This window comes from Lontra canadensis, unplaced genomic scaffold (genome assembly GCF_010015895.1).
Source record: "Lontra canadensis isolate GAN:19392208 unplaced genomic scaffold, GSC_riverotter_1.0 scaffold24, whole genome shotgun sequence".
Taxonomy (NCBI): domain Eukaryota; kingdom Metazoa; phylum Chordata; class Mammalia; order Carnivora; family Mustelidae; genus Lontra; species Lontra canadensis.
The window spans coordinates 19998241-20010531 of record NW_022631018.1 but is presented as its reverse complement, the minus strand read 5'-3'; the positions used below and the strand labels follow the sequence as shown (position 1 = coordinate 20010531).

Below are 12291 nucleotides of genomic sequence, written 5' to 3'. Positions count from 1 at the left end.
TTTGGCTTTAGGACATACCGGAATAAAGGCCCGTGGTTGGCTCAGTCGACTCCGTGCTAGATTCTTGAGTTCAGCTCAGGTCTTGGTCTCTGGGTTGTGAGTTGTAGTCCAGCCTTGGCCTCCGTGCTGGGGCTGGAGCCACCTTAAGCCGAGGAAGAAAAGAACACCGCGAGGTGGACCGGAAGGCACGAGTGGATTATGGTCTGCCACAACTAGGTTTTAATAGCCAAAGAAGAGGTGTGACCTGACCGTATTTGGATTCTGTGTCTTCCTATCACTTTTTGAGTAATTGATGGTTGCTTCAGGGGGGACAACCAGGATTAGCTTGTTTGTATAGTACAGAAAGCCCATTTTCCCATACCTTGCATCGTGTGGCTGAATGTGGTTTTCACCGATGAGTTTCCCTAAGCCGGTTTCTAGATGGAACCTGGAATCGCCTCGGTAATGCTGTCTCCTAACAATAGCATCTGCACTGCCTGGAAACTTAGCAGCCAGGGGAGATCTGATTCCTGGAAGTATTGCAGGTCATTCCTTTGCCTTGACCACCTTCATCTTGTTGCTTTTTCCCCTCAGGTGCTGGTGATTGGGTGCGGTAACTCGGAGCTAAGTGAGCAGCTGTATGATGTGGGCTATTTGGATATAGTGAACATTGACATCAGTGAGGTGGTCATCAAGCAAATGAAGGAACGCAATGCCAGCCGACGGCCCCAGATGAGCTTCTTGAAGATGGACATGACACAGATGGAGTTTCCTGATGCTTCGTTCCAGGTGGTGTTGGACAAGGGCACCCTGGACGCTGTCCTGACGGACGAGGAGGAGAAGACCTTGCACCAGGTGGACAGGATGCTGGCTGAGGTTGGCCGTGTCCTGCAGGTGGGCGGTCGCTACCTCTGCATCTCCCTGGCTCAGGCTCACATCCTGAAGAAAGCAGTGGGTCACTTCTCTCGGGAGGGGTGGATGGTGAGGGTACACCAGGTGGCCAGCAGCCAGGACCAGGTACTGGAAGCAGAGCCTCGGTTCTCCCTACCTGTCTTTGCCTTCATCATGACCAAGTTCAGGCCAGTCCCTGGCTCAGCCCTTCAGATCTTTGAGCTGTGTGCTCAGGAGCAGGGCAAGCCTGTGCGGCTGGAGAGTGCCGAGCGGCTGGCTGAGGCGGTGCGTGAGCGGCAGCAGTATGCCTGGCTGTGCAGCCAGCTGTACCGCAAGGCCGGGCTGGGGAGTGTATCTCTGGACTTGTGCGATGGGGACACGGGGGAGCCACGCTACACCCTCCACGTGGTGGACAGCCCCACTGTGAAACCATCGCGGGACAATCATTTTGCCATTTTCATCAGTGAGTTGGGATTGCTCCCTCTCTTCCCTGGAGGGGCTGGCTTATAGGGGCTGGGGCTTTGGTGGATGGGTACGCCGTGGCCGGTTTATCTTGCAGGGGGTGGCACTTCAAGAAGTTAGACTCTCCCGGGCACGAGGGAGGGGGAGTAGCAGCTGTCCAGCGACCTGCTTAAGATGTGAGGCTTATTTCTTCACACCTTCCATCGCAAAGGCTTGGTAGAGTGTGAGAAAGGGTTCGGTAGGGAGGAGAGAGAGAGGCAACAGGGATAAATTTAGGTAAGTCTCACAGTGTAGCGAGTTACTTTGTACCCCGGAAGCCGCAGAGTCAGCCCCGTAGCCTGTGAGCTGCATGACTTGGGGAGAGCTGCTGTACTTCTCTGCCGAACTTAGGGAGATAGTACAGAGTAGTAGCTAAACAAGCCACTGTTGGGTTCCAGTCCTAGCTCAGTCCCTTCCTGGTGGTGTGACCTTGGACATTCCTTTTCTTTCGGTGCCTGAGTTTCCTCATCTATAAAGGGAGGTTGTTAACTGTCGTGTAGGTGGGAGAGGTGTAAAGTCTCTTGAGTGGTGCTCGCACATGGTGAGTGCTTGGAAAACAGAAATGGCATGAGTGAAGGGTGTAAATAATACCAGATTTACCTCAGTAATGGTGAAAAGAAATAGGATGACGAAGTGCTTTCAGAAGTAGGAAATTCTAGACAAAGGCAAGTTGTCGAAATCCTCACCCTGGTAATTTGCTGACAAGTCAGCTGTTTTCCCGAGTGTTCCATAATCCTGCCTGTCCACCTATGGGAACAAAGACTGTAGTTGACACAAGCATGGGGTCTGGGGCTTGACTGCCTGGGTTTGAACCCCAACTTCCCCATTTACGAATTGTGTGAATTTGGGCAAATAATTCCACTTCTGTGTCTCAATGTCCTCGTTTATGAAATGGGAATAATAATACCACCTGCATCTTAGCCTGTTGTGAAGATTCAATTAGTTTCTATTTGTACGCTTCTTGGAATAATGCTTAGCATGTAATAAGTGTTAGTATTATTGCTAATTTTTTTGGACTAGGTACCCACCTCTCTCCCTTACATGGTCACATGGGTCCTACCGTGTGTCTGATGGCTGCTTTGCTCTGGGCATTGTGCACTAGGGAATTGACAGCCCTCAGTGGGTCATAGTTGGAAGGGATGCTAGGACTTCACTGGGGCTGACTCTGTGCCATGTAAGTTATATTGGTTGGGTCTTGAACACTCTTCCCTGGACTCTGTTCACCAAGTGCTCTTTCCAGTCCCCCAGGGTCGTGAGACCGAGTGGCTCTTTGGCATGGAAGAGGGTCGGAAGCAGCTGGCGGCCAGTGCAGGCTTCAGGAGGCTGATCACAGTGGCCCTCCACCGAGGCCAGCGGTACGAGGGCATGGACAGCATCCAGGCCGAGCTGTCAGCCAGAGTCATGGAGTTGGCTCCCGCCGGGATGCCCGCCCAGCAGCAGGTAATACAGAAATGGCAGCAGCTTTCACGGATCTCTAGAGAAGTCATATTAGTGGCCACATAGGCAGAGGGTGACTTGGAAGGAGCTAGGACGAGGGTCTGTGCCCCTGGTCTATTCCTGGAGGGCATGTCAGCAGCTCAGAACTAAGTGGGCAGTACTTCGGTTCTCTTGACTCCAGGCAGTGAGAGGAGGGAGAGGGGTTGCTATTTGGAGTCTCGCAGTAGCGTGTATATTTGTGGGGCCTCTGAGACTCCACACAGAAATGAAATGCTCTCCACCTTCCAGGCTCTAGCTCTTTATACTGTGGGTTGTTCAGACCCTGTTTCTCCTTACCTCCTTTTGTGTCTTTTGCTTCTTGGAACCATCATTATCTGAGTGTAGAATGAAAAAGAGGCACAACAGTTCAGATGAGTTTTTGGGATATTAGCATTGCTGGCCTGGCATTTTCCTGGGAAGGAAACAAGGTTTTTGCTGACATTGTCTGTCTTACTCCAGCCTGCTCGGACAGGGTTGTTGATAGCTGAGTGCCTTACAGGTGCTTTAGCCATGGCAGGTAGGAAAGCCAAGGTTCTTAGGGGCTTGTTGCTGTGGTAGCAGATGTGGAAAGATAAACCTAGACTCCCCAGTTCTAGCCTGTGGTTCTGCCCACTACACTGTCTTGTGTTTGCAGATGAATGTGTGTTTGATTGGGGTTGGTGTCCCTCAAAGAGATGGAGATCCTGTGGGGAGTGCCGGTGTCTCTGCACAGCCAGGGTTTCCTGGTGATTATTAAATACTCTTGGAGGTCTTTAAAAGAAATGGAAGTAAAGATTGAGAAGGGAAATGGAAAAGTCTAGAGGGAAAATGTGTTTTTCTCCTAAATTTTTCTCCTGTTAAGAAAAATGGGGAAAAAGATGAGAATAATCGGAGGGAGAGAGTTCGCCAAACTTAGAATGGTCGGTTTCTCTCTGGATTTGTTCTCAGATCTCCTTCTCTCATAGTTCCCTGCGGAAGGTTCCCTCTAGGTTTTATGGAAAGTCCTTGAGCACTCCTAAGGAGAAACTCATGTTTTTCTGAGGGAGAAACCTTGCATTTTACTGAGAGTTTGGGGGATCTTTATGGGTTTAATTGGTTTTCCAAAGAGTGGATTAAACCTTTTGTGATCTCTTGAAAGGCCCCAGGAAAGTTCCTTTCTTTTTTTCTTTTTTTTTTTTTTAAATATAGCTTTCTTAGTTTTTTTTTTTTTTTTTTAAGGTTTTATTTATTTATTTGACAGAGAGAGAGATCACAAGTAGGCGGAGAGGGGGCAGGCAGAGAGAGAGAGAGGAGGAGGAAGCAGGCTCCCCACTGAGCAGAGACCCCGATGTGGGGCTCGAGCCCAGGACCCTGAGATCATGACTTGAGCCGAAGGTAGAGGCTTAACCCACTGAGCCACCCAGGCGCCCCTCAGGAAAGTTTCTTACTAGAATGGCAAATCTTGGAAGTTCTTTGTGTCCTGAACCTTGGTATGGGGATTCCTCATACACACACAAAGGGAAAAGATGATCATTTCTCATGTTTCTTAATTGAGCTGGTGTTTGACCACATCTCTGTTATATCTTCAGGTGCCCTTTCTGTCTGTGGGTGGGGACATCGGGGTCCGGACCGTTCAGCACCAAGGCTGCAGTCCCTTGAGTGGCAGCTACGTGGTCGAGGATGTGCAGGGGGATGACAAACACTACTTCCGGCGGCTCATCTTCCTCAGCAACAGGAATGTGGTGCAGTCTGAAGCCAGGTTGCTGAAGGATGTGTCTCACAGAGGTGAGGTGTCATCCGCACACTGGTGGGACCCAAGTGGACATGGCCTGGATTCTCCATTCAGGGTGGCCAGAGCGACCTGGGTACCTGTGATCAGAGGCACACGGCTCTGTGAGTTTTCCTGTTACCATCTGGGCTCTGCTGTAAACGGCAGTAAACAGAATGGAGGTGTATGTTATTCTTGAGTGAAGCCCGGGTCTCAGATGATAAGGGGCTGGGGTGGTGCTTTACCATACAGATGTGGTTATCACTTTAATGCCTTCAGTTTGGAGGCTGTCTGTTTTGTATGGGGCTCCATATGCATCTGTATTATATTAATTCAGTAAACTTCTGTGAGGTGAGCCTGAAAAGTTCCAGGTGCAGGTGACCCCCACCTCCTCCGTACTGCCGGCCTCTGGGATAGGTTTCAGAAGGGCTTTGGAGTTGGCGGGTACCTCACAGGCCACCTAGTCTGGTGCTGTTTAGTAGAACTCTCTGCATTGGAGGGAATGTTTAATGTCCGCTTAGTTGCCCAGTAGGGTAACCACTGACCATGTGTGCCTCCTGAGCACATGGAATGTGGCTGCTGCAAGTAAGGCACTGAAATGTTAACGTTTTCAAATTGTAATTTATGTTCAGTGGCCACAAGTGGCTAGTGGCTATGGTATTGGACAGTGTAGATCTAGGCCATGTCCTCTAGGATCCTTTCCATTTCCTTAAAGTAGGCTCCAAGCCCGGGGGTGTGGGTTCTTGAGTCGGATCTGTCTCGCTACAGCACAGTGCTGCTGGTATGGCTTGCTTTTCCTGGACTAGCGCGCTCAGCATAGGACCTCATCATCTCTGTCTCTCATTTAGCCCAGAAGAAACGGAAGAAGGACAGGAAGAAGCAGCGGGCTGATGACACTCCAGAGGACCTCCCTGCAGCCCCAGGGCGGCCCGTTGACAAGACTTACCTGTGCTGTGAGCACCACAAAGCAATGATCGCCGGCCTTGCCCTGCTCAGAAACCCGGAGCTGCTCCTAGGTGAGGGGGACGCTGGTGCCTTCCACAGGCAGGGGGTGTGGACGATTACAGTTGTCTTGTGGTGTGAGCACAGCAATGACAGACCAACAAACGTACATATATTCCTAGTTTTCTCCTTCCCAGTCTTCTTCTAAGTTAATAAATGGCCAGTAACTTTTCCCTCAGACTCAGATTGTAATCTCAAAATGACTGCATGTGTGGGTGTCTAACTTTTTTCTTTTATTCATTTATTTAAAATATTAAAGTGGGGGGGGAGGGTGACTGGGTGATGGACGTTAGGGAGGGTATGTGCTATGGTGAGTGCTCTGAATTGTGTTAAGACTGATGATTCACAGACCCACACCCCTGAAACAAATAATACTTTGTATGTTAATAATAAAATCAATATATTACTGTTAACATGTTAATAATATAAATCATTAATATAATTATTAATATTGATAATGTAATTATCAATATTGACAATTAATATAATAATAATGATAAAATGTATGCAGTGAGCTACAGAAAGTACACAGATTTTAAGATGTTTAGTTTATTGAGTGTTTGCATGTGTCTACCCTTGTAACCAGATGGAACATTTAAAAATCATGACTCCAGAAATTCCTGTGCACTTGGGAAGAATTTCTGGCTTTCAGTACTGCATTATTTGAGCACCAGATGCAATTCTTTCTCAAATTTCTATTTACATTAAGAAATCTATTATTATTGGTAGAACAATCATAGGCTTATTACTAATAAGTAATTACTTTGGATCTGACCACAGTAGCAAAAATGTTCACTTTTCTGTCTAGGCTTTTAACTGTTCACCTAAGGGCCTGAGGATGTCTTATGAAACACCCTATGCTCTTGGCTTATCTTGGTGTTGCTCTGTGTCCCTAGAGTCTCAGTTCTTAGGTTTAATCCTCTGATATCAATCCTAATTTAATGTCTCCTTCCGGTGATTCTTGTTTCTTGTCTTCTTCTGTCTGCCTATGGTTGCTGAGGTTTCTCTGTACTTAGGACTAGGATTTGGGCCTTTGTTTTCCTATGATTTCTGGAACTTGGGTGGAATGCCTTTCTTGGCTGATGTGTCTGAGAGGGCAACTGTGGCCTTTGAGTTGAAAGCTGGGCAGAGGGCATTGCATCTACACTGCCTTGTAGAGCGAGATGTTGGCCATTGTTCCTCAGTTCCTAGGGGAAGTCTGATCATGCTTATGGTGGGGACTCTTGGTATGATATCAGCTGAGAGCTTTGGGATCTTTAAGGCTCTGTAATAATAACACACTGGTTCAGCTTCTGGATGTAGTAGAGGAAGGATTGTGAGGCCAGGGTTGAGTTTTCAGATGTCAGATTGGCCCCTAAATTTCTGGGATGAGACAGAGAGGCTGGGCCTCTAAATCTTGTATCCCCTGGGCAGAGCCAATAATCCAGCTCCCTCCTTAGCCCTCCCCAAGGCTAGTACAAAACTTTCAGTGAGCCGATTGTCAAACGATTCTTTATTCCTTTATTGCAGAGACCCCACTGGCATTGTTGGTAGTAGGCCTGGGTGGGGGCAGCCTCCCTCTTTTTGTCCACGATCATTTCCCGAAGTCCTGCATTGATGCTGTGGAGATCGACCCCTGCATGTTGGAAGTGGCCACCCAGTGGTTTGGCTTCTCCCAGAGCGATCGGATGAAGGTCCATATTGCAGACGGCCTGGACTATATTACCAGCCTGGCGGGAAGAGAAGGTACTACAGCTTTTGGAGAATTTGGAGGGGTGTTGGGAGAGAGTCCTCGAAGTCAGCAGACCTGCACGGGCCTCTAGGCTTCATCTATGACAATTAATCTTGTCCCCGTCTTTCGCCCGTTGATTTGTTCTTCATTGGTTGATGTACTGATTCAGTAAATCTGGAGTGCCAGCCACGTCCTCAGCACTGAGCTGGGCGGTTGGGATACAGCAACAAGGAAAATCGACCATGTCTGCCCTTGGGGTGCTAACGGATCAGTGGGCTTTTCTCCTGGTTCTCTTCTGACTCTGTGTCCTTGCCACTTCCTCATCCTCCCAAGGAACCCCTAAGGTGTGTAGCTGGGTGAGGAAAAGGGGAAGAAAAGTTGGGGTGTGTGTGGGGAGTTGTTTATTCAGTCTTTCAGCTGGGGGTGAAGCAGAGAGAGAGCCAGGCAGCATTCGTGTAGATCAATGCTTGTACCCCTGGAGGCGTCGGGCCGTGTCTGCAGACGTTTCATTGGCCCTTGTAAGCACAGGTGAGGGTGCTTCTGGCAGCAAGTGAGTAGAGACCAGAGATCCTGCTTAACATCCTGCCGTGCACGGGACAGCCACCCCTGACAGAGAATTATCTATCCCCAGTGTCAGTGGTGCTGAGGCTGAGAATGGCTGAAGCAAAGGCTGCTCAGCGGGGTTGTGGTGACCCTGCTGTGCTGCAGTTAAGGCTCCATTTTGCTCTCATGTTTCCTACTCAGACTTAGGACAAAGCATATTAATGTTCTGCAATAGCTCCTGTGCTCCTTTTGCCACGGTATATGTAGGCTCCTGGGGGCTGGTCCTTCCCGGAGCATGGGTCCCTCAGGGAGAAGTCAGCCAGGTTGGTTCTGTCTTAAGTGAACCTGGGAGCTCGAGCCACACACCCTTCCTGGTCTGTCTGTTCCATACCTCATCCTCTGGTTCTCACTGGATCAGAGCGTCTCCCAGTTAGGGTGTGGCAGAGCAGGGTGCCTGGGGTGAGTATTTTGGTGCTGGGATAGACAGATGGTACAGGAATTTTAATTGCAAGCTGAACTTTCTATGAAGTGTATCTAAGTCTATCAGAGCTTTACAGGTTACCTCTCTGAGGCTGGGGTCCGTGTGGGGACTCCGGCCCAGCATAGCTAGTACATGGGAAATCTTTGAAACTGCTCAAGGCTCATGGCAGGCACTCAGTCTGTGATGTGTTGCCATCGTTACTGACTTTCAGTCAGTTTTGAAGAGCCTGGCAATCGTCTCTAACAAGCAAGGTTGTTAGAGGTCTCAGTGCTACAGATGTGAGCCGTGGTTGTCCTTGGACTTTGATGAGCCACCGTGTTCTGCTCTCTAAGAAACCAAAACGAGATCTGTGCCATGCCCGGTAATGGGCATGCAGTAGTCCTAAGTCAGTATTTATTAATTATTGAATAACCATTATCGTGGTCTCAAAGTTCGCTGCAAGTCAGTAGCATTGCAGGTTACCCCTGTAAAAACTGTTTCCGATAGAGAAAGGGAAGCATCTCACGCATCATCTGTTCTTTCTCACCCAGTTAGCAAGATCTTTTTTCTTGAGCCCGCAGTTATTCAAGTACTAGAAAAAATACACTAACTTTAATTTGATAACATTTTCCCCTGCAACCACTTGCTAGGTCAGTCCTTAAAGGCTTAGGCAGCTGCTTTGCGTAAATCAATAGTTCTTAACTCTGCCTATATTTTGAATTACCTGGGAGTTAAAAATACTTGAGGCTTCCTGTCTCCCCTTCTACCTGTTCCTTCCCACACCAGGGTTTTTGACTCGGGTGGTCAGGAATGGAGCCCGGGTTCTCCCAAGTATTTCAAATATCCTGAGGTGACCCTAAGGTTCTGCTGGGATTGAAAATTACTGGTACAGATGGACTCTTAACCAAGTAGCAATGATGCTAGTGTGGACCCCATGAATATGTGTGCTTATGGAAGGGGCTTTTATTTTTTTTATTTTTTAAAGATTTTGTTTATTTATTTGACAGATAGATCACAGGTAGGCAGAGAGGCAGGCAGAGAGAGAGGGGGAAGCAGGCTCCCCGCCGAATAGAGATCCCCAAGCCCGATTCGGGGATCGATCCCTGGACCCTGAGATCACGACCTGAGCTGAAGGCAGAGGCCTAACCCACTGAGCCACTGAGGCGTCTCTGGAAGGTGCTTTTAAATGTGGAGGAAAAGATCAGGTCAAAGCCCTGGCTATCATGTGGGGTACTAACAGCGGAACCCTGAGTGACAGTGACTCCCCTGGACGGTGATGTCAGTGCCCTTACAGACAAGCCATGGCGTCCATGTCATCCTTCTGACGTAGCCGCCTGCGGCCACCACAGGTCACAGGGCACGTATGGTGCAGGAACGTAGATGGTGTTAGACAAAGACTTGTTTGCCTCTCTTTTCCCAGCTCGGCCCCACTACAATGTCGTCATGTTTGATGTTGACAGCAAGGACCCAACACTGGGAATGAGTTGCCCACCACCAGCTTTTGTGGACCAGCCTTTCCTGCAAAAGGTCAAAAGCATCTTGACTCCTGAAGGTAGGAAGTACAAAAGGTTGGGGTGGGAGGTGGGATGGGGCCTTTAAAAATTGTTTTCTTTTTAACGAAGAGTGTGCATAAGTGTGTAGCTTGATGAATTTTCCCGAAGTGAACACATCCGTTTACTCTGAAAACACAGAACACTTGGAGCCCACCAGAGGGTCCACCCCTTACCTCCTCCTGTAACTCCTCCTCTCAAGGAGAACCCCATCCTAACTTCAGTCAGTACTGCTTAGTTTTGCCCATTTTTGTTCTTTGTGTAAATGGAATCTTATGGAACATACTGTTTGTTTTCTTTCACCAAACATGATCTTTGTGAAATTTATCCATAGTGTTGTGTTTACATTGTTATTTTTATTGTTGTGTAGTGTCATTGTGTGTCTGTACCGCATTTGTTTCTCCAATCTGCTGTGCTGTTGGATTATTTCCTACTTGAGGCTTTTATAAGCAGTATTGACATCGACATTCCAGTAGGTGCCTTTCAGTGAAATGCATTTGCAGGTCTGTCAGGCATGTAGGTGGGGTTGTAATTACTGGATCAGAGTTTACTTGTAAGCTGGGGTTTCCTAGATGTTGCCAAACAGTTTTACCATGTGCAGCAATTCACATCTCCCCCAGCATGGTCATGCCAGCTACCATCTGATTTCTTTCCATGGGGGCTGGCCTAGACATTGTGCTGTTTTGTCGTCATAGCAGCCCATTTTCAAATAAGGAAACTGAAGTAAGGAAACTTTGCCAAGGTGGCACAAGGTAACAAGCTGTGGTGCCAACTTCTCTTGGAAGCTAGAGCTCTTAGACCTTATGTTGCCAGCCTCCCAGATGTTTGGTTTGGTGTCAGGTACTTGGGTGAACATAGATTTTGGGAACCTTCATTGTTATAGGTCAAGGTAACCTTGGCCCTCTTCCTGGCTGCTAAATATCCCAAAGTGTATATGTCAAGAGTGTGACAGTCCCCTGTGGAGTTGGTACATTTTTTTCTTGGAGTATTAATTACTTCTTTCTCAAAGCATTTCTTTGGGAAACTGAGGCAAGGAGAATGGCAAAGTAATTTGTTACCAGCACAGAAGAGCAAGAAATTAGCTTGACGTCTTCTCATCGTTCACATATTCCTGCCTTCATATGCAGTGTGCTCTCTGCAGACTCACTGCAGCTGGGTTTTCTTAGGCCACCAGCAGGAATCGGTCTGTTCTCAGAGCTGAACCTTGTCTCCAACATGTCCCCGAACTGCCAGACATGACTGTTTCCTTCCTACCCTGTAGGTGTCTTTATCCTCAACCTTGTATGCCGGGACTTGGGGCTGAAGGACTCAGTTCTGACGGGGCTCAAAGAGGTCTTCCCTCTCCTGTATGTGCGGCGAATTGAGGGTGAAGTAAATGAGATCCTGTTCTGCCAGCTGCACCCGGAGCAGAAACTTGCCACGCCAGAGGTCTTGGAAATGGCCCAGGCCTTGGAGCAGACCCTGAGGAAGCCTGGGAGGGGCTGGGATGACACGTATGTACTGTCAGATATGCTCAAGACCGTGAAGATTGTGTGACTGCTGGGCCGGGAAGTCTGCTCCGCTTCTTGCCACACTGACCTTGGGCTCCTAGCCTTCCAGAGATTGAAGAATTATAACGCACAGTATTTTTTAAGCCTCGCATTTTTCTTGGTTTCATACCTCCACCTTAGTGGGGTTGCCTGAAGATCTGGGGAAATAGAAAATGTCCTTCCCATCCTGTCCTCTTTAGTACCACTCGGGTTGATTCCCTCTGCTTCTTCTCCTGTGTCCTTGAGTAGGATTCCCTGCTGGAGCCCCCAGCAGATGCTGATGCCTTAATGACTGTACACCGAGCTCATTAGGATGGAAGACGATCAAATTTGATCGCTGGTTTGCTTTTGCTTTACCTTCCTATTGGTTCTGTAGGAATGATCTCAAGTGAGATAACAGCTTTCAATGCCAAAAGACTATAAAAAGAGTAGGATTTCCATAGATGTGAGACAGATTTGAGAAAACATCTAATCCACTCTGTCTTCCTCCAGATGGAACTGCTGCGGACATGATTCCAAGTTGTAAAAACATGCTAACCCACTCTACCAACTTTTCTCAGCTACCCAAGCCTTGTAGCCTAAGGTTTTTGTTCTTTTCTCAGTGGAAGGGATGGATGTAAGTGGCCCCGTAACTGCATGTCGGAGACAGCGGACTGAAGTCTCCGGAGCTGGTCTACTCTCCATTGACTGACATGTGGGACCCAGCACAAAGGCTGTGATTGATATAAAGATGGTTAAGAGTGGCCAGAAAACATGGATTAGTAATAAAAATGAGCATGTTCCGGTAACTTTGATTCACGTACACTATCTCATTTAATGAAATAAAGGAATGTTAAGCCAAAACTACATCTAACCTCAAATCTCATTTGAGCCAGCAGCATGAGTCCTATCTACCTATTTATCGAAACTGTAAAAGCAGCAGT

General features: G+C 48.0%; 1 protein-coding gene across 3 annotated transcripts; it reads left to right on the top strand.

Annotated features, from left to right (window-relative positions):
- The first annotated feature begins 543 nt into the window (after positions 1 to 543).
- On the top strand, positions 544 to 12003 carry EEF1AKNMT (eEF1A lysine and N-terminal methyltransferase). 3 transcript variants are annotated; one of them, XM_032862989.1, is made up of 7 exons: positions 544 to 1333; positions 2612 to 2811; positions 4395 to 4590; positions 5422 to 5589; positions 7085 to 7300; positions 9710 to 9841; positions 11101 to 12003. In XM_032862989.1, exons 1-7 carry the CDS (start codon positions 679 to 681, stop codon positions 11373 to 11375), a joined length of 1842 nt encoding a protein of 613 aa, XP_032718880.1. In that variant the 5' UTR covers positions 544 to 678; the 3' UTR covers positions 11376 to 12003. The 3 variants fall into 3 exon arrangements, with proteins under 3 accessions (XP_032718880.1, XP_032718877.1, XP_032718878.1); XM_032862986.1 differs by lacking the exon at positions 11101 to 12003 and adding an exon at positions 9951 to 10450 and having other exon boundaries at positions 578 to 1333; XM_032862987.1 differs by lacking the exon at positions 7085 to 7300 and having other exon boundaries at positions 578 to 1333.
- The last annotated feature ends 288 nt before the right edge of the window (positions 12004 to 12291 follow it).